The 23,092-nt window shown below is 35.7% G+C and overlaps 1 protein-coding gene, 1 non-coding gene and 1 pseudogene across 2 annotated transcripts; 2 read left to right on the forward strand and 1 right to left on the reverse strand.

The window, feature by feature from the left end:
• Positions 1 to 519: 519 nt before the first annotated feature.
• Positions 520 to 6,183, reverse strand: LOC122424403 (olfactory receptor 4C13-like). Its single transcript, XM_043442145.1, has 2 exons — positions 5,286 to 6,183; positions 520 to 560 (listed from the first exon to the last, which is right to left on the reverse strand). Exons 1-2 carry the CDS (start codon positions 6,181 to 6,183, stop codon positions 520 to 522), a joined length of 939 nt encoding a protein of 312 aa, XP_043298080.1.
• An 11,291-nt stretch (positions 6,184 to 17,474) lies between these two features.
• Positions 17,475 to 18,196, forward strand: LOC122424404 (annotated as a pseudogene).
• A 1,899-nt stretch (positions 18,197 to 20,095) lies between these two features.
• On the forward strand, positions 20,096 to 20,202 carry LOC122425256. Its single transcript, XR_006264791.1, has one exon. It is a non-coding gene; the product is annotated as a U6 spliceosomal RNA (small nuclear RNA).
• The last annotated feature ends 2,890 nt before the right edge of the window (positions 20,203 to 23,092 follow it).

Here is a 23,092-nt window from a genome sequence, read left to right on the forward strand (position 1 = left end):
CTTGGATCTTCTAAGCAGGTAAGATCTTATTTCTGCTGGAATGGATGTGGTCTCTGCAAAATGACTGAATTTCTGCATCCCTGACCTCAGACTTAGACCTTTATCTTAGAGAGTCAAGATGCATATTGCTGAAGATAAAAGATGAAAGTTAATTTTCTTTGTCACCTTAAGGTGGTTTTTTTTTTTTTTTTTTTTTTTTTTTTTTTTTTGCGCTTGTATACACTGGACTTAAGTCATCTTAAGGAAGGTAAGGTGTGGTGGTGGGAAAAAAAAAATCACTGTGTTGGGCATTAGAAAACTTGGATTCTTGTCTGCTACTAATCAGCTGTGTTTCCTCTCTGGACCTCAGCTGCCTCATCTTTAAAGAGAATATGAGTTGATAAAATGCAAGTCCTGGAAAAAAAAATTTTAATTTTATATTGGGGTATAGCCAATTAACAATGACTCAGCCATACACATAATATGTGTATCTATTCTCCCCCAAACTCCCTTCCTCTCCTGGGTGCCACATAACATTGATCAGAGTTTCATGTGCCCTACAGTAGGTCTTTGTTGGTTATCTATTTTAAATCTAGCAATGTGTACATGTCCATCCAAAACTCCCTAACTATTCATTGGTACTTGGAGAATTTTAGGGCACAAAAATTCTGAAATTGTTAAATAGATCTTGAACTCATTAACATCTAACTGTACATTTCACGGTTTAGCCAAATAACTGCTATGGATTACATATGGTCACAGGTGGTAGCTTTGTCCAAACTCTGACATTGCTGATTCCCAGAAGTAAACTGGATCTACACTGGAGAGCTAAATTCCAAAGAGCTAGAGTCAGACATCCTGGTTTTTAATACAGACTTTATTTTATTTTTTAATCATTTTGACTTGGACAGATTGTTTACCTTCTAACCACATTTACTTTTCTTTAGACTATAGATAATAGTGTAACAAACTCACAGGATTGTTGTGAAGGTGTTGTTAAATGGAATAGTGCATGTAAAACTTTAGTATAGTGATAACACATAGCAAAAACTCAACAACATTTAAAGATTATTGTAAGAACAACGTGTGGTAAGTTGCTTCAGTCGTGTCCAACTCTTTGCGACCCTATGGGCCCACAAGGCTCTTCTGTCCATCAAATTTTCCAGACAAGAATAATGAAGAGGATTGCCATTTCCTTCTCTAGTGGATCTTCCTGACACAGGGATCAAACCCACGTCTCTTACATCTCCTGCATTGGCAGGTGGGTTCTTTATCAGTAATGCTACCTGGGAAGAAGTCTAGCACTCTTCCAATTGTAAATACGGGGTCTAGTTTTCTCTCCATTGTCAAAAGAGTTTATAGAGTCAGAGTTTGGCACTAGGATGGGGGCAGGAATATCTAGAGAAGGCGAAGCCCTGGAAATATTTAAAGTAGCTAGCATCCAGGGACAAAACTGGAAATGATATCCAAAGGTCAATGAAATTTCAACATGGCAGAAAGGCAAAATCATAAATAAGTCAACAAGATGGATAACAGACACCAAGCCACCAAGACACTTCAGAGCAGTGGGAAAAAAGTAGAACTTGGAGAATTTACAGGGCACAACTCTGTGGTTTTTTCCTACTCATTCTGTAATTGTAAGGAAATTAATAAAAATGTCCAGTTTGTACAGGAACAAGGTCAGTGAAACTGATTTATTGGTTATAAACCTTCATGTAGATTCCCACTGAGCATGATAAGATGGTCACAGAGATTAGTTAGGCAGGCTTAATAAATGGTGTCTCTACTCAGCTGACTCAGTGGGCACGAATTTGAGCAAGCTACAGGAGGTAGAGGAGGACAGAGGAGACTGGTGTGCTACAGTCCACGGGATGGCAAAGAGTTGGACACAACTTAGTGGCTGAACAACAATAATAATAGCAATGACATTATACTTCATTGCTTTTGTTAAACATATTTTCCTTGCAATTCTCTTTCTTATATCACAGGGTAATTTTAATTCTCATTAAAAGTATAAAAAGCTGTTATTTTATCAGATATATCTCATCTCCCTTTGCATCTAAGCATGCATGTTCCTCAGATCATCCTGTTTCCATCAGGATGGATGTGTCATCCTGGATGACATTTTTGTCATCCATCCTGGATGGATGGAGTTTTTGTACTGTGTCATATTGCTAATCATTGCCATCAACAGTCAGAGATAATGTGACTCATGTTTATGATTTTTATGAACAGTTTGGATTTACACAGATAAAAGTCACAAACACTGGTACTCTAAATATAAACATTATATTATATAACAATTATATCATATTTTTCTTCTAACATTTTTAAATGAAAATAAATTTTCATATGTGAAGATACATGCATTATATTTTATTTCTTCATTAACCTCACTTAGGGGCACACATTTTTACAAGTCTTTATAGTTCTCATAAGAACTATATCTTTGCATTAAGTTTTGAGATTGAAAGTATGAATCCTCCAACTTTATTCTTCACTTTTCAGATTTCTTATTTGTTGTTGCTGTTTTTACCTTTGGATTATTTGGGATTTCTTGCAATTCCATATGAAACTTCTCTACAATTTCACACAAATTTTAGTGTTAGTGTTTCCATTTCTGCGTAAAATGGATTTTTATAAAGATTGTATTATATATGCACTCTGGGGGATATTGTTATCTTAATTATATTAAGTTTACAAGTCTATGAATATGGTTACATTTATATTTACCTGTGCTCAGTCACTTCAGTCATGTCTGACTCTATGCAACTCCATAGACTGTAGCACACCAGGCTCCTCTGTCCAAAGGATTCTCCAGGCAAAAATACTGGAGTGGGTTGCCATTTCATCCTCCAGGGAATTTTCCTGACCCAGGTATCGAATCTGTATCTCCTGTGTCTCATGCATTGCAAGAGGATTCTTTACCCACTGAGCCACCCTATGTCTTCTTTAATTCATTTTAGTGACTTTTTTTTTTTTTTAAGTTTTTAGTGTAGAATTCATCCACCATTTTGGTAAATTTATTCCAAAGTATTTTATGGTTTTTGATGGTATTGTCAACATACTTATTTTCTCAATTTTGTTTTTAGACTATTAATTCCTAGTATATTGAAATATAACTGATTTTGTATTAATTCTAAGAACTTCTTCATGTGTGTGTGGATTCCTTAGATTTTTTTTCTGCATAAGATTATGTCATTTGTTAGTATAGTTTTACTTCTTCCTTTCCAATTTGTATGGCTTTTATTTCTAGTCTAATTTTTCTGACATTAGTCTTCAAGAAAATATTAAACAGAAGTGATGAAAAGGAGCATATTCTGATTTTATGAGGTAAGCTTTCAGCCTTTATCATTAAGTATAAGTCTTGGTTATGGGAGAAAGTGACATATATTTGTTGCTGATTTAGAGCATGTCAGACTTCTGGAGCACTTTGTCTCAGCCATACTATGAATTGTCCCCTATCTGGTCATGTAATTGCTTTCAAAAGTCTATTTCACAATTTCATTCACCAACTTTCTATTAAGTTCTTTTGTCTATAATTTGCAAATATTTCCTGAACTCTATCTCTCCATGTTAGATGGGGTTCCCTAGATGCAGATCCTGGGATAGGATTTTTACAGAAGTGATTTATAAGGAGAAGGGGTAGAGTGAAGTGACTATGGTAGGAGAAGAAAGGGTGTAGTCTAAACTCAATTCTGGATTCAGCCTGTAGTCATGAGAGCTCTAGAGTACAATTTTATGGATCCTACACTCTGAGAAGGCAGGACCAAATCTGTTTTTCTTAATCACTGAAGACCCAACAACTATCCATGTGTCCAATTCACTACTTGAGATAAAAAATATTTACTGATAAATGAATGAAGGACAGAGGAATAATGGAAATATTATTAAATTATTTTGTATGTAGATGTAGGCACAAAATAAAAACAAAAACAGTTTTTAATAGTGAAATGTTGCCAAAAGGTAAAGATTAACAGAAATATAATATGAATAGCTCATATATATAAGATAATGAAGCCTTTCTGAGACAGGAAAAACATCAAGGTAAACTATTTGCTCATATTGCTGATAATTTCAGTTTTCCTTTCTTTCTGTCTCTCAAAAGAAACAGTACAAAGAAATTGTGATTTCCTTAAACAGTTTAACTAGAATTCTCAGGATCTGAATTAAGTAAAGGCAGGAAAAAATCCTCTCAACTACAGTGCCTTTTTTCTTCTATATTTTGTTGAAATTTTATTTTTATTTAAACTTTTATTTATTAATTCAGTATTTATCATTAAACATAAATTGTGCTACCTTGAAGTAACTATTATTATTTACCAGTAAAGTTCTTTATGGAATATGTTTAATAGATAGAAATTCCTATCTGACATCAAGAGTTTCTTCTATTTGAGTCATCACTCTTTCAGACGGTTTTTCAGCCTAAGATGGTGACATGAACAATACTAAGTGCTATGAATCCTATAAGGAAATTTCAAAATGTCATACAATTTCTATTCAACTATTACAAATGTTCAATGGACAATTTTTAATTAAACATATCCATTTTAATTGGAGAATAATTTCTCTGCATATTGTGTTGGGTTTTATAACAATAAGATAGTTACATACCATGATGTTACAGGTTACAGATCACCATCAACTATGATGCATAAAATGAAGAGTTATCAATGAATAGTTGGGTTTTTAGTTACAGTAGCAAACTACTATTTATGATCTTTCCAACATAGTCCTTGTCTCAATGAAAAGGAATTAATTTTTATCTTCCTTTTCTATCTTTTCTTGACAGTGTATCAAGGCAGTTAGGGTTATGGTCAGGGAAATGGGTATGATTCTGATTAATGTCTTTTCAATATATATGCTTTGATACCATCCATTTTCTTACAATTTCACCACTTGTAAAACTGGGATAATAGCAGCTATTACCAGTCTTTTTGGTTGTTATAGAGATTAATGGTTAATACTAATCTATTTAGTATTTCTTTCATTTTATTAGATGAAAAAATCTGTGAATCCACATACATGGTTCTGCTAGTAAAACTAAACCCCAATTTTGTAGAATTTTCTAAATATAGAAAGAGTGGTTCTGGGATATGTTTTTCTTTTCTTTTTTGGGGGGGTGGGTTCTTCTTTCTGTTCACCTAAGTGCAGAATACATAATTTGTTGTGGGTAATTTACTTCTTTATTCTTTACACATTTCTTGTTAAGATAATCCAAAATGTCCTTTGACCTATGTATTAGTTGATCAGTGTTTGACTCTAAAGCACATTTATTTGCTCCCTGAAAAAAGATTTTCTACTACACAAATTTCTAATGGCATTTTCCATCTGGGCATTTCTCAAGGTATAGATTAAAGGATTTAACATGGAAGTTATCATAGTATAAAATATAGCAACTGCTTTATCAATAGGTAAGGTAGCTGCAGGTCTCAGGTACACAAATATGCAGGGCACAAAGTATAAAATGACCACTGTGATGTGGGAGATGCAGGTGGAGAGGGCTTGTCGTCTTGCTTCCAAGCTGTAGGCCCTTAAGGAATGCAAGATGACCACATAGGAGACCAGCAGGAGAAGGAAGTTTAACAGACAGATGAAGCCACTGTTGGCAGCAATGAAGAGCCCGAGAGTATGGGTATCAGTGCAAGCAAGATGGAGCAAAGGGTTCAGGTCACACATAAAGTGATCTATGACATTAGGGCCACAGAAAGGTAAGCGGAAGATGAAGAGGATCTGTACAAATCCATGAAGAAAGCCTCCCACCCATGCCACTCCCACTAGCAACCAACACACCTGCCAGGTCATGATGGTTGTGTAGTGCAAGGGCTTGCAGATGGCCACATAGCGGTCATAGGCCATCACAGTAAGAAGAATGACTTCAGCACCTCCAAAGAAGTGTTCCCCAAAGATTTGGGTCATACATCCATTAAATAAGATGGTTTTCTTCTCATGGAGTGAATCTACAATCATCTTAGGGGCACATACAGAGGAGTAACAGGCATCAATAAAGGAGAGAAAAGTCAGGAAAAAGTACATGGGGGACCTCAAAGATGGGCTTGTAGTGATGGTGACCATAATAAGCACATTTCCTACCACAGTGGTGATGTAGATGACAAAGAACATGGCAAATATAATTTTCTGCATCTTTGGATTCTCTGTGAGCCCCTGTAGAACAAACTCTGTTACGTTGTTCCTGTTCTCCATGTGTTTCATGAAATGGTTTATTCACAACCTAAAAGTGAGAGAATTAATTCTTAGGTAGGTTGATAAGGAGTCTGGGGCCCTCAAAGAGAAAGGGTCCAGGACCCTCGAGGAGGAGAAAGGGACAAACATGTTTTTCTACATTGCTTTGTCTTAGTCACATGATTTTTTTTTTTCTTAAACTGAGTTTTTTTGACAATAATCTTTAAAATTAACTTTCTTTAAGCCCAGAGCTAATGATTACACAAGGAAACAACTCATCTTGCTAAAGGGTATGCTTTTTCTTAAGCTCTATACTACTGATTATATAACAACAATATATCTTGCTCAAGGATGTTTCTCCTTCTTAACATGAACTTAACTAATCTTGTTATCTATGTTGTGGGAGTGGGTCTGGTAAGGCCTTTCTATTGTGAGTTCTAATCTTGTGAATTTAAGGTGTATATTGTGGGAATGGGTGTGGTAAAAAGTATATAAGGCCTTGATAAGACTTGATAAGAGGCAGTCTCAGTCTCCCTTCTGATGTCTATGTCAAAAGCTTTCTCTGCCCTTTTTCACCATAATGAAACTTCTGCCACACAAAGGCTCTGAGTGATCAAGACTTGTCCCTGATCCTGAAGCCTAAATCCTCTTCTTGAAACAAAGAAAGAGAAGTTGCTCAGTCGTGTCCGACTCTTTGCAACCCCATGGACTGTAGCCTGCACCAGGTTCCTCCATCCATGGGATTTTCTAGGCAAGAGTAGCAGAGTGGGTTTCCATTTCCTTCTCCAGGAGATCACAAATTCATCATTTACTATCCAAAGCTATCAAAAGAAAACATAGTTTTAATTTATGCATTCTTAAACTTACTAAACTTCTTCACTTTAACAAGTGAAGAATACCCAGACTTTACTGAATATGAATTGTTTCTTGTTTTTTTTTTTTTGTTTGTTTTTTTAATGAAGAAAAGATTCTGAGTTCCTAAGATTAATCTAATTACCTCCAGGAAAAAATTATTTTAATAATATAGATGTGAGGACCTTTTGTAAACCTATGGGTGGGAGACCTTAATCATTTGAAATGGTTCAGAGTCTGACTTCTAACTTCAAGTAGTGCATTTCCCAGATAATGGTGACTAAGTGTGAAAAGAGGTAGAGGATGGATGTAAAGCTTAGGAATTGTCCTTTTACTAAGAAATGGGGGCCATGGAAGGTAGTTGGAAGGATGAAATAAATCTGATGAAGGTGGAATCTTAGATGTTGTTCTAGTAAAGATTTTGTGTGTCTAGGATGAAGTTAGCAGGGTTTCAGTAAATGGATGGAAGATGTCTCCGAGATAGAAACCACAGTAGCAAAGTAGTTACAATAGTTGAAACAGGAATATAACACTACAACATGCATGTGCTAGGTTGCTTCAGTCATGTCCATCTTTTCAGTGACACCATGGCCTCTAGCCCACCAGGCTCCTTCCTCCATGGGATTCTCCAGGCAAGAACACTGGAGTAGGTTGCCATGCCCACAGGTTGCCATCTTCCCAACAGGTTGTTGTCGCTGTTTAGTCGCTAAGTCATGTCTGACTCTTTTGTGACCCCAATGGACTGTAGCTGCTCCACACTCTTCTGTTCATGGGATTTTTCAGGCAAGAATACTGGAGCAGGTTTCTATTTCTTTCTCCATGGGGCTCTTCCTGACCTAGGGATCAAACCCATGTCTCCTGCATTGGCAGGCGGATTTTTACCACTGACTCACCAAGAAAGCCCAAAGAATGGGTGCAAGAACTAGTTAGTATTCATAGTGCATGTTAACTAAACCTAATTACTTTGTAATAGGTACATGTACATTCCAATGATTTATTCCAATGTTCATAGTATACAAGCACATACTTTCTTTTCCAAGTGATAACAACTTGTATGGTTGGTATTGTATCATCCATTTTGCAGATGAGGAAACAATCTCATAGACTAATGTGAATAGTTTAATAAAAGTGCTAATATTAACTAAAATGGCACAATTAGTGTACATTAAGTGTTATGCAGACATTTAGTTTTAATCCTTGGTACAAACCTACAAGATGGTTACTACCATCATTTTTATGCCTATTTTACACATTAGGAAATAGAAGCATAGAGAAATTAAGGATTCTGTTCAAGGTCAAACAGCTAAAATTTTAGACAGAGGTAAGATTAGTTCAGATTACAGATCTTTATTTTTTGCTCCAAATTCTTAATACATGCTCTATATTGTCATGTTATAGCAAACAATGGTTAACTAATAACCTCCTTTTGAAGTGACCATGATTATTATACTTTTGACTACTTTATTAATACTTGAGAGGCAAGTTTATATTGAGAAATCTTATCCATTCTCTCTCTGTCACACACAAACACACAGAAACACACACATTGATATCTTTGAACTCTCAAGTAGTAAGTTACCTGCGGTACTGAATTTACTGAATGACCCTTTCATCTTGACTTCTTCCTCAGACCTAACTTTCCCTTCACTGATACCACTCCAAAGAATGGGGCCCCAGATTTCTCTGCAAAATGTTGAGAAAGTCTATGCCACTGGTTAAATGGCTTGGTTTGAGAATCGGAAAGACCCAATTTGAATCCTGGTTCTTCCAGTTGCAGCTTCTTTCATCTGAAGTGCATTTCTTTGGCAACTTACATTCTTGTTTTCTCAGCTATAAAGTTAGAATAATAACATCCACTCCGTAGATCAATAGTTGAGTGATTATGTATATGAACACACTCACCTGCTGTGGACACAAAAAGAACTTTTAGTTACTTTTGTCACTGTGTATACACCTGAGGGATAGGAAGAATTAACAGTTGGAGCAGTAATACAGAGAAATGTTTAACCATGCTTCAAGCTCCAGAAGAACTTCTGCTAGTTTTACTCTCAAGGAAACAGCAGAGGCTGATATTATCCATAGCAGGTTTCCCCAGGAAGGGTCTCCATATTTGTACTTGATGAAACAACTTGTGATTTATGCTACTGATATGTGTAATTTCCTCTTTTATTTGTGTGAAGTATAATTAAATTTTGTTTTCATCCTCATTATTAGTCCTGATTACTAAAAAAGATGTTTCGTGGCCAAGCATGGTCCCTGGCGTCACAGAGCTGGGTTCCTCAAATTGCTTAACCTCTTCGAGTCTCAAAATGTTCAAGTGTCAAATTAAGTTAATATTTATGAATATCTTTTGAAAATTTTAAATGCAGATAAAAGTCTTTTACTATATTGAAAAGTATTGAAAAATAATGGGTTATACATATTAAGCAGCAAACTAAAATAAGCATCACCACTTTTGAAAACCTTACCTTAGCTCGTCACATGACTTTAGTGATGTTGGAATGTGTTCAGAAGCAGTTCCATATTCAAACTAACTTCTTATAACAAGTAGCTTTCAGTATAAAAGGTGTAACACTTAAGAGCTTGCTAACTCTGAAATGAACAGTTGTTAAGAACTTGTGTGCATTGAACATGTACAAGTTCTTAGTATGTCAATTTTATCTCATGAAACCTGTTTTAAAAGAAAAAAGTGTTCTTGTAAGTCTAAATCTTTCTATCTAGCTTCTAAAGCCTCAAATATTCTTCACAGAAAACTTGCTTTCTGATTTTGAATTTAGAATGGGTTCATTGGAAATACTATGGGGAACTGATTTTGAATAAAGGTCTGCTGTTCTGTAGCACAAGAATCAGACAGTGTGGAGGACGCATATTCAAATGCACATTCATTCTGCCCATAATGAATCTTGTTCTAGAGAGTTGAACAGCAACACAAATCACTTCCACCTTGCTCTTGTATATTCATAGATATCCAAAGAGGCTTCAATAAGGTCAGAAACCTTGTCTTATAGCTGCTGCTTTCTCATAGGACTAAATTATCTCCTTTGATGAAAAGACTTTGTCCAGAAGCAAGTATTCTGGAGAGGCAGTGTGGAGAAACACTCACTATGAAGTGGAGAATAGTTTTCCCTTCATATGTGTGCATGGGAGTTCAGTTGTGTTCGACTGTTTGTGACCCCATGGAGCCTGCCAGGCTCCTCTGTCTATGCAATTTTCCAGACGAGATTACATAAGTGGGTTGCCATTTCCTCCTCCAGGGGGTCTTCCTGACCCAGGGATCAAACCAATGTCTCTTGTGTCTCCTGCATTGGCACACAGGTTCTTTACGAGCTGAGCCCCTGGAGAAGCTCAGTCTTCCTTCACCTGGAACCTAAATCCGTGAGATTCCCTCTTTTCTATCAGCACCTGGATTGCTAAGAAAACTGAATGTCTTGTCAATAGCAAAGGGCACAGTTCCTGTGTGTGACTTGTGTTGTGGAATCCCCATTGACTGCTGTCATAGGAGAGTTTGTATTTTCTTATCAATTATTAAAACTTTATTGGAAACCATTATTGATTGCTTGAGAGCTAGATCACTGAGGACCTACAATTAATGACAGCCTTTTGAAAGTTCTTGAATCTAAAAGCTATTTTTCTTTCTCTCTTCCACCTCCTCCTCCAGATTTATTATTGTATCACAGATAAATAAAAATTTGCTTTTAAGGTGTATAAAGGCATTTAGATATAAGTATGCATTGTGAAATAATTGCCACAATCAAACTATTCACATGTTTATCAATCATGTTGTTACCATTTTTTCTGGTGATAACATGATCCACCCTCGTAGCAAATTCTGAGTGTACAATGCAATATTGTTAACAATGATCACATTGCTGTATAGCATACTTCCAGAAATTATTTATCCTTACATAACTGAAACTTGGTTCCCCTTTATCAGTCTCTGCTCATTTCTCCCTCCCTGGCATTCTACTCTTTGCTTCTTTAGGTTTGACTATTTTAGATTCCACATGTGAGTAATGGAACTTCCCACGTGGTGCTAATAATAAAGAAGCCACCTGCCAATGCAGGTAGATGTGAGAGACAGGGGCTTGATCCCTGGGTAGGGAAGATGTTTGAAGGAGGTCAGGGCAACCCACTCCAGGATCCGTGCTTGGAGAATCCCATGGACAGAGGAGCCTGGCAGACTACATTCCGTAAGATTGCAAAGAATTGGACACAACTGAAGTGACTTAGCATGCACACACACATATAAATAATCAGTCAGTTCAGCGACTCAGTCATGTCTGACTCTTTGCAACCCCATGAACTGCAGCACGCCAGGCCTCCCTGTCCAACAACAATTCCCAGAGTCTACCCAAACCCATGTCCATTGAGTAGGTGATACCACCCAACCACCTCATCCTCTGTCATCCCCTCTCCTCCTGCCCTCAAACTTTCCCAGCATCAGGGTCTTTTCAAACGAGTCAGCGGATTCATGTCAAAGTATGACAAAAACCACTACAATACTGTAAAGTAATTAGCCTCCAACTAATAAAAATAAATGAAAAAAAAAAAAAAAAACAGGAATACAAAAAAAAAAAAAAGTGAGCTCTCCGCATCAGGTGGCCAAAGTATTGCAGCTTCAGCTTCAACATCAGTCCTTCCAGTGAACACCCAGGACCGATCTCCTGTAGGATGAACTGGTTGGATCTCCTTGCAGTCCAAGGGACTCTCTAAAGCCTTCTCTATCACTACAGTTCAAAAGCATCAATTCTTTGGCACTCAGCTTTCTTTATAGTCCAACTCTTACATCCATACATGACTACTAGCAAAACCATAACCTTGACTAGACGGACCTTTGGTGACAAAGTAATGTCTCTGCTTTTTAATATGCTGTCTAGGTTGGTCATAACTTTCCTTCCAAGGAGTAAGCATCTTTTAATTTCATGGCTGCAATCACCATCTGCAGTGATTTTGGAGCCCAAAATATAAAGTCAGCTACTGTTTCCACTGTTTCCCCATCTATTTGCCATGACGTGATGGGACCAGATGCCATGATCTTAGTTTTCTGAATGTTGAGCTTTAAGTCAACTTTTTCACTCTCCTCTTTCACTTTCATCAAGAGTTTCTTTAGTTCTTCTTCACTTTCTGCCATAAGGGTGGTGTCATCTGTATATCTGAGGTTATTGATATTTCTCCCGGCAGTCCTGATTCCAGCTTGTGCTTCATCCAGCCCAGCGTTTCTCACGATGTACTCTGCATATAAGTTAAATAAGCAGGGTAACAATATACAGCCTTGAAGTACTCCTTTTCCTATTTGGAACCAGTCTGTTGTTCCATGTCTAGTTCTAACTGTTGCTTCCTGACCTGCATACAGGTTTCTCAAAACGCAGGTCAGGTGGTCTGGTATTGCCATTTCTTTCAGAATTTTCCACACTTTATTGTGATCCACACAGTCAAAGGCTTTGGCAATATCCTGTAGCGGTTTTCTTGTCTATATAGCCTATTGTACTTACCATAATGTTCCCCAGGTTCATTTCATGTTCTTCCGAATGAAATTTCCTTTTAAGAAAAAAACTGTATAATATTCTATTATATATATGTGCTACATATCCTAGAGAAGGAAATGGCAACTCACTCCGGTATTCTTGCCTGGGAAATCCTACGAATAGAAGAGCCTAGCGGGCCACAGTCCATGAGTCACAAAAGAGTTGACAGGAGATAGTGACTAAACACACACACAGACACACACACACTCCCCATCTGATTCATCCATATATCTGACATATATGTTATTTCCATATTTTAGTTATTGTGAATGAACATGAATGCAGATATCTCTTCAGCATAATTGATTTTAATTCCTTTGGGTATATACCTAGAAGTGAAAGCAATGAATCAAAAGTAGTTCTAGTTTTAATTTTTTGAGAAATCTCCATTCTATTTTCTATAATTGCTTCGTCAGTTTACAAGACTTTCCTTTTTTCCTCATCTTTACCAACACTTGTTATTTTTGTGTTTTTGATAATTGCCATATAACTCTGATATCTCACTGCTGTTTTGATTTGCACTTTCCTGATAACTAGTGACATTTAACACTTTTTCGTTTATCTTTTGGCTATTGCTGTATTGTTTTGAGAAATTTCCTTTGCCCATTTAAAAATTAGGTTATTTTTTTCCCACTATTTATTTATGCAAGTTCCTTATGTGTATGGGATATTAACCCCTTATCAGACATGTGGCTGCAAATATTTTCTCAATTCATTTGTTGCCTTTTCATTCTTGATTGGTTCCTTAGTTGTGTAGGTTTTTGTTGTTGTTGTTGTTTGTTTGTTTGTTTGTTTTTAATGCAACTCCACTTGTCTACTTTTGCTTTGGGAGTCATGCTTAAAAAATCATTACCAAGACCAATGTCAAGATTTTTCTCTGTGTTTTCTTCAAGTAGTTTTGTTTGTTTTTTTCAGGTCTCATATTTAAGTCTAATCCATTTTGAGTTTTATTGTTTTTATACTGTGAGATAAGGATCTGATTTTTTCTTCTGCATGTGATTCTCCAGAGTACACAGCCATTACTGAAGAAACTGTCCTTTTCCTTGACACCCTTTTGAAATTTCAGTTGACTGTATGTATGTGGGTAACTTATTCCTGACTTGGAAATCAGGAATTCGATGGTCTACAGTTCTATTCTTTTTGCTCAAGGTAACTTGGGATATTATTAGTATTATTGTTATAATTGATCTGTATGAGTTTTTGTACAAGAGCTGTTTTTCACTTTTCTCAGAGGGCTGTTTAAGTAGCCACAAAACACAGAAGGCTCCATCTTACAGTACTTTTCTTTCTCTGTACCTATGCGTTTGTAAGTGTGAACTATTAGCAGTAAAAATGAGAACATATATCTAAACACAAGAGTTCTAATTGTTTCACATCCTTTTCATTTGAAATTGTTATTTTCCTTTCAGTCATTCCAAAAAGTATGTTTTGGTACTTTATTGTGATTTTAATTTCTTGCTTCCCAGTTACTAATTTTGTTGAGCACTGTTTTTCCTGCTCTTATTGACCATTTACATATCGTCTTTTGTGATATTGCTGTTTGTTCATGTCCTTTGCACATTTAAAAGCAGAGTTTTAAAAGCATATAATACATTTTTAATATATATAATTTTACACATATAATTGTATATATATATATTGTATATTGCATATATATGTATATATATACACATATATATGTATATATATGTATAATTGTATATATATATATAATTTTGCACATTTAAAAGCAGAGTTTTAAAAGCATATAAAACATATTTAATATATATAATTTTACACATATAATTGTATATATATATGTATATGTATATATATGTATATGTATAATTGTGTGTGTGTGTATATATATATATATATTTATATATAATTTTGTCCTTGCTCATGAATTGCCCTTTTATTTTTTAATATGGTGACATCAGATGGAACATGCTCAGTCGTATCTGACTCTTTGCAACCCCATGGATTGTAGCCTGCCATAATCCTCTGTCCGTGGAATTCTCCAGACAAGAATACTGAAGTGGATAGCCTATCCCTTCTCCAGCAGATTTTCCCAACCCAAGAATTGAACTGGGGTCTCCTGCATTGCAGGCAGATTCTTTACCAGCTGAGCTACCAGGGAAATCCCATTTAAGTCATACTTGTATTTTATTTCATCTTCATATGAATAATTTGTCTCTTCACTATCATACTTTCTTGTCCTTCATCTCTACCTCCTCTGTTCCTTATTATTCTAGCTAATGCTTTGTCAATTCTATTTAAGATATCCAAAAAACCAGTTTTTTGCTTCATTGATTTTTCTATTGTTTTTCCATCTTCTGTTTCAACGATTTTTGTTCTTAATTTTATTATTTCCTATTTTTAACTTACTTTCTGCTTAATTTCTTCTTATTTTTCTACCTCTCTGAATCAAAACCTTTGATAATTGTTTCTAGATACTGTTGACTTTCTAATACAGGTATTTTATGGTTCTAATTTCTCCCTAAGGATTTTTCATGCTTTCCAGATGAATAAAAACATACAGTATAAGTCTTTTGCTGTCTGGCTTAATTCACTAAGCATGGTATCCACTGGATCCATCCATGCTTTTGCAAATGTTACAATTTTATTTTTAATGGCTCAGTAGTATTCCATCATGTGTGTGTGTGTGTATGCGCATTTCACATTTTCTTTATCCATTAATCTGTTGATGGGTCCTTAGGCTGCTTTCATATGTTGGCTACTGTAAGTAATGTTGCAATGAACACTGGGATGCATATACTTTTTTGAATTAGTGTTTTCATTTTAGGGGGATATATACTGTGGAAAATTCTGAAATAGATGGGAATACCACACCACCTGACCTGCCTCTTGAGAAACCTGTATGCAGGTCAGGAAGCAACAGTTAGAACTGGACATGGAACAACAGACTGGTTCCAAATAGGAAAAGGAGCATGTCAAGGCTGTATGTTGTCACCCTGCTTATTTAACTTATACGCAGAGTACATCATGAAAAACGCTGGGCTGGATGAAGCACAAGCTGGAATCAAGATTGCCAGGAGAAATATCAATAACCTCAGATATGCAGATACTACCCTTATGGCAGAAAGTGAAGAAGACCTACAAAGCCTCCTGATGAAAGTGAAAGAGGAGAGTGAAAAAGTTGGCTTAAAGCTCAACATTCAGAAAACTAAGATCATGGCATCTGGTCCCATCACTTCATGGAAAGTAGATGGGGAAACAGTGGAAACAGTGTCATACTTAATTTTTCTGGGCTCCAAAATCACTGCAGATGGTGACTGCTGCCATGAAATTAAGACGCTTACTCCTTGAAAGGAAAATTTTGACCAACCTAGATAACATATTAAAAAGCAGAGACATTATTTTGTCACCAAAGGTCCGTCTAGTCAAGGCTATGGGTTTTCCAGTGGTCATGTTTGGATGTGAGAGTTAGACTGTGAAGAAAGCTGAGCACCAAAGAATTGATGCTTTTGAACTGTGGTGTTGGAGAAGACTCTTGAGAGTCCCTTGGACTGCAAGGAGATCCAACCAATCCATCCTAAAGGAGATCAGTCCTGGGTGTTCATTGGAAGGACTGATGTGAAGCTGAAACACCAATACTTTGGCTACCTCATGCAAAGAGTTGACTCATTGGAAAAGACCCTGATGCTGGGAGGGATTGGGGGCAGGAGGAGAAGGGGACGATAGAGGATGAGATGGCTGGATGGCATCACTGACTCGATGGACATGAGTCTGAGTACACTCCGGGAGTTTGTGATGGACAGGGAGGCCTGGCGTGCTGCGATTCATGGGGTCGCAAAGAGTCGGACATGACTGAGCGACTGAACTGAGGTGAACTGAACTGAACAGCTAATACAGTAACCTTTGGTCTTTATATTCAAATTTGTTTTACTGACTGAATATGTAGATTATCTTAAGTGAATCTTCAGTATTATGGTTTTGTGACTTTGAACATATTGCATCTTTTCATTTTATTCCCTGCTATCCTCTTCTGTTTTCCCACTTCTTTAAAATCAGGTAAAGCATTGCTTCCTCTGGGAAGAATTCCCTGCTATCAATTTTATTTAGGTGTTCCTTAGCACAACATGAATATATTTACAATTAAGTAGGTTATAAATTATATAATCCAATCATCATGTATTAAATCATTGAGAGTATGGAAACAATCGTATTCAACATGGTAATCCTAATTTCTGTGATAGGATGTTTGATACAAAGCTACTCCACAGGCATCTTTAAAAAACCTTTTATTTTATTTTGGAGTGTAGTTAGTTGTATTAGTTTCAAGTGTACAGCAATATGATTTACTTATATTTATACATGCATTTATTATTTTTCAAATTCTTTTCCCATTTAGGTTGTTACGTAATATCGAGCAGAGTTCTCTGTGCTATAGAGGAGGTCCATAAACACTTTTGACTGAATGAACAAAGACAATATCAAGCTTTGTTCTTGTTGCTTAGTCGCTAAGTTGTGTCCAACTCTTTTGTGATCCCATGGTCTGTAGCTCACCGGGCTTCTCTGCATGGGATTTCCCAGGCAAGAATACTGGAGTGGGTTATTGTTTCCTTCTCCAGGGATCTTCCTGACCGAGGAATTTAACCTGCATCTCTGCATTGGCTGGCAGATTCTTTAGCACTGAGCCACATGGGAAGCCATATTTAGCTTATAATAGTTTAAAATATTTTCCCTTGTTTTATAGGTAAACTATTTCTAATATGTGAAATCAGTACCTATAAAAGAATAGATGGGTCAAGGAACAGTGTGACTTATTTTGTCCTTTTGAGCCTCACACAGAAGCCAAAGGAGCAGAAAGTCTTTTCTATTATGTTCTTGCTCTTCTACATTTTGACCATTTGACCTGCTCATTGTTGTGACCGTCCTGTCAGTAAGACTCTAAACTCACCCATGTACTTTTTTCTTGCTAGCTTATCATTCATGGATGTCGTTTATTCTTCAGCCATTACCCCAACATTGATTTTCGATCTGTTCTTTGGGGAAAATACCATATATTTCAAATTTTGTATGGCTCGGTTCTATATAGAGCACCTTTTTGGTGGATCTGAAGTCTTTCTTCTGTTGGTGATGGCCTGTGCCCGCTACGTGGCCATCTGTAAGCCCTTGCATTATTTGGTGATCATGAGTCAGAGGGTGTGTGTTGGCGCTGCTGGTGGAGTCCTGGGTTGGAGGTTTTCTGCACTCAATTATTCAACTTAGCCCTGTTTATGGGCTCCCATTCTGTGGTCCCAATGTCATTGAACACTTTCTCTGTGACATGTTCCCTTTACTGAAACTCGTCTGTACTGACACCCATGTCACTGGCATCTTAGTCGTGGCCAATGGAGGACTGATCTGCACGATTGTGTTTCTGCTCTTACTCGTCTCCTGTGGAGTCATCCTGCATCTCTGAAGAACCTGAGTCAGGAGGGAGGAGGAAAGCCCTCCAGACCTGTGGTTCCCACACCACTGTGGTTGTCTGCTTCTTTGTTCCCTGTATTTTCATGTATGCAAGACCTGTTAAGACCTTCCCCATTGACAAATCATTGAGTGTGTTTTACACAGTCATAACCTCCATGCTGAACCCATTAATCTACACTCTGAGAAACTCAGAGATGACAAATGCTATGAAGAAACTCTGGAGAAGAAACATCATATCTTGAAGCAAATAAGTTTGACATTCACCATGAAGAGGTTCACATAACTTTAGTGCCCATCTCCTTAGAAACCAAAAGTCTCTTAAAATGGATTCACCTACCCCATTCATTTAAAGCATTTTTATAATTATAACAATTAACTGTATAATTGGGTTACTAATATGCTTCTCTGGTAAAATGTCAGCTCTGTATATTGCATTTTGGTTGTCACTTTGCCTAGTAAGGTGTAATATGTATAAGGAGTAAGTTGATAAAAATATATAATAAATAAATTATTTACAATTTCAATGATTTTAATTTATTCATTTATCTTTAAAGTTATTTTCTGAGACTTAGTTTTATTTTTTAGTCATTTTGTCATTTTCTTGTCATTTTATTTTATGAATGAAAATGTTTAATTATATACATTGTCCTCTGTATTCAATTTCAGTTGCATTACATGTGAAATTTTCTGTGACAGTTTTTAATGTAAAAGGAAAGCATAATAATAATTGATAAAATTTGAAACCACATGAAATGGTGCAAGTGAAAAATACCTTCTTTCAAAATAGTTCAAAACAAGGCAAGAAGGAGAGAATGATAAATTTGAATGTATTAAGAGATTCTGTTCAATAAAAACACCTGGAAGAAAGCAAAAAGGCAAGTTACAAACTGAATTGATATTCATAGGAAGTGTTCATATATAGTTGGAATGATTTGTTCCTTGAAAGCTTAGTAAAATGACCTGTAAAACCAAACCAAACCTCCTATCCATCCTTTTCAGTGTTTCCTCGTGTTCTTCCCCAGAGTAGTCACAAGTCTGTTTCTTAAGATTATTCAAGTTTTAATTTTTACAAACACAAGCATATTTATCTATGATTTTGTGTACAAATGTCTGAAGTAAATATTTACATTTTATTATTAAACACAGTGAGGATCTTTCCATAACAGTCTGTATAGATCTAACTCATTCTCAGTTATTCTTATAATATGTGATTTTCCCTTATAACATTCCTGAATTAGTGTATCCAGTACTTTTCATTTCATTCCAGATCTTTTCCTATGATGTGTAATTCTGCAATAAATATGTAACTTATTGATTATGTATTCTTAGAAATGTTAGTTTCCAGAAGTAGAGATTTTGGGAATCACAGGGAATATGTGTTTAAAATGTTGATATTCATAGTTATTTTCAAAATGATTCATGAGTTTATACCTACATTTCTGCCCACAGTCTGAGAATATCTCCTGTTTACTTTCTTAACAACCAGTGATCGGTTTGGGGGATATGACAATATGGTTCATTAAAGCATTTATAATTCATTTGTGTACTTTAATTGAAATTCTTTAAATATAATTTCTTTAGGCATCTTTTCACATGTTTATGTTTTATAGCTTTGAATTGTCTATTAATATTTTTGATTATTTTCTTTTTCATACTTTCTAAAAAATTTTTTTCTTTTTTATTTTCTTCATACTTACTTTTATAAGCAATTACATACTAAGGAAATAATCTTTTCAAAAAACCATTATCTATGTACTTAATTTTCTGGCCTGTTATTTGATTTTGAATTTCTTTTGCTATACAGAATTCTTTCTTGGCTATGTAGATTTTTTTTGGTTATTTACTTGGTCAGATTTATGAATATTTTATGTGTTTTTTGTTTCATCATTAAAAGTTTTGCTCATTTCTCCCTAAACATAATACTATTCCAAATTTTTTAGACATTAATATTTTAGCCCTTTTGTGGTTTTATATTTTGTATGAAATATTTTTTTCCATCAGGTATTTATTTTGATACATAAGGAGTTAAATAAGAGTTGTATTTTATTGTTTTTTAAATAATTTTTTTTTGGTAGCTGCATAATTATCTTTCACCACTGATTTGAAATCCTAACTTTACTGTATTCTAAAATTACACATCTGTGCTCGCTTTGGCAGCACATATACTAAAATTGGAATGATACAGAGAAGATTAGCATGGCCCCTGCGCAAGGATGACACACAAATTCGTGAAGCGTTCCATATTTTTAAAAAAGAAAGAAAAAAAATAAAAAATAAAAATAAAATTACACATCTATGTGGATGCAATTTTGGACTTTATTTTGTTCCACTGATTTCTTCAGTCATGTACTATTTAATGCATGGTATAATTGCAATTCATCTATAGAGCATTTTGAAATCCAATAAGCCCAGAGCTTCTTCATTACTCTTCTTTTTCAGAATTATGTCTGTTCTTGCATATATATGTTGTCAAATTAAATTTATAATAAAGGCCCAGTCACAAAAATTATGTTTCAATTTTTGACTTACAAAGAATAGTTTATGAAAAGTTTATATCTTTAGAGATTTGAGAACTCCTGTCCATGAAGAGGATAGGTGTTTTCATTGTATTTTTTATCCTCTTTGTTAGTGTTTTACATATTTTATGTTTTTAAATCCCTTATAGATAGCTGCTGTTCTTACTCCCTGACCTCTTAAGTGTTAACTTTCATTATTGCTGAAAGAAAAACCATCTCTTTTAGGAAGTTCATGACTTAAAAGTTTGCTGACCATCAATTGATGTGGCTGAGATCGTTCTACTGACGGGTCTGGCCTATGACTACTATGCGTCCATCTGTACTACCTCACTATCATGTTTATATAGGTGTGGCCATATATGGGAGTCACCCGGGTTAGAAGATTTATTCATGTAACACTGCGGATCCTCTTTAGAGTCTGGCTGCTTTTTTTTGGCCCCAGTGACATAGAATTCATGTGTAGCATGATTTTGTCGAAAGTCATTTACAGGAATACTTATACTTTTTATTGCTGCCAACTAAGAGTTTATCTGCCTGTTAAACGTAATGCCTTTTGATGGACTCCCATGTTGTGATCCTATACACTTTGAAATCTCACAGCTTGAATGGTAGGTGCAACACCCTCTTCATCTGAATCTCTCGCATCTCTCTGGTTATTTTATTCTTCGTGCCTTGCATATTTGTGTATCTGCCTCAGATTATGACCTTTTCTATCAATGTCTATATTTTATACTATGCTAACTCTTAGCTTATATTCTTTATCCCACATCCTCAGAAATATAGAGGTAAAAATTGCTGTGAAGTTCTGAGTCAAAAGATGACTTCAGAGGGGAAGTAATGAAAACAGAAAATAATTTTAACTGTTTATCATATAAGGGATAAAGTTATTTTGTGCTGTTTTCATAGTTTCCCCTCTGAAGTCTTCTTTTGACTCAGAACTTCTTCACAACACTGTTTACCTTTGCATTTCTGACGGTGTAGAATAAAGAGTTGGATTTCCCTGATGGTCCAGGGACTAAGACTTGCACTCCCAATGCAGGGTGCTAGGTTCAATTCCTGGTCAGGAAGCTGAATTCCACATACAGCAACTAAGGGTTCCCAAGATGCAACTAAAGACTCCACATGACACAACTAATACCTGGTGCAGTCAAATAAATAAATATGTATTTAAAACTTTTTGTTTTATATTGTAGTATAGCTGATTAACAGCATTGGACAGCAAAGGGACTCAGCTATGCATATACATGTATCCATTCTCTCCCAAACTCCCCTCCCATCCAGATTGCCACATAACACTAAGCAGAATTCCCTGCACTATACAGTAAAATAAACAAACTATATATTTAAAAACCAATGAAGTATTAAAGATAATTTCTGTTTTTTAGGACCAAGAGAACACTGTTTGTCAGAGTAATACTGATGTTGGCCTTCAGAAATCTAAAGAGAGGCCATAATGGGAACTCATCATTACAAAATACTCATTTTAGATGCACTTATCACCTATTTGTTGGTCAAATGCTGGCGCACTGTCAGAACGAGTTTGGTTTCTTGTTAAAATGCATTGTTCACTACCCATGAAATTTCAAACCAAAGCATTTGGGGAAATAGGAATCTTAGAGTATTCATTTTCTAGTTTCTCTTTCCACAACTTTTTCATATTCTGGCTCATCTTCTCATCTATTTTTTTTTTATATCTTCCTGCAAAAGATAAAGTTTACCATCTTTCTTTTGCTATATTATTTATATAAAAATTCACAGTTATTATAATCTTAACTTTATTGTTGTTGTTTGGTCCCTAAGTTGTGTCTGACTTTTGTGACCCCATGGACTGTAGCACGCCAGGATTCTCTGTCCTTCACTATCTCCCGGAGTTTGCTCAAACTCATGTCCGTTGAGTCTGTGATGCCATTCAATTATCTCATGCTCTGTCATCCCTGCTCTTCCTGCCCTCAAGGTTTCCCAGCATCAGGGTCTTTTCCAAGGGGTCAGCTCTTTGCCAAAGAATTGGCTCTTTGCATCAGGTGGCCAAAGTATTGGAGCTTCAGCTTTAGCATCAGTCCTTCCAATGAACGTTCAAGGTTGATTTCCTTTAGGATTGACTGGTTTGATCTCCTCACAGTCTAAGAGGCTCTCAAGAGTCTTCTCCAGCACCAGCATATATATGTGCATGATTTATATATATATATATATATATATATATAAACATATAAAATATATATGTTTATATATATAATAAATATTAAAAATAAAGATAAAAAATAAAATATATATTTTTTAAAATTAAAAAATTTAATTTTGTTAAAATTAATTAAAATTTAAAAAATTAAAATATTTAAAAAATAAAAAATTAAAAAAAATATATATATAGGCTTCCTAGGTGGCTCAGTGCTTCCCTCGTGGCTCAGACAGTAATGAATCTGCCTGCATTGCGGAGACCTGAACCCAATCCTTGGGAAGATCCCCTGGAGAAGGGAATGACAACTCACTCCAGTATTCTTGCCTGGAGAATCCCATGGACAGAGGAGCCTGGAGGGCTCCAGTCCACGGGGTCTCAAAGAGTGGGACAAGACTGAGCAATTAACACAGGTGGCTCAGTGGTAAAGAAGCTGCCTGCCAATGCAG

This window comes from Cervus canadensis, chromosome 22 (genome assembly GCF_019320065.1).
Source record: "Cervus canadensis isolate Bull #8, Minnesota chromosome 22, ASM1932006v1, whole genome shotgun sequence".
NCBI lineage: Eukaryota > Metazoa > Chordata > Mammalia > Artiodactyla > Cervidae > Cervus > Cervus canadensis.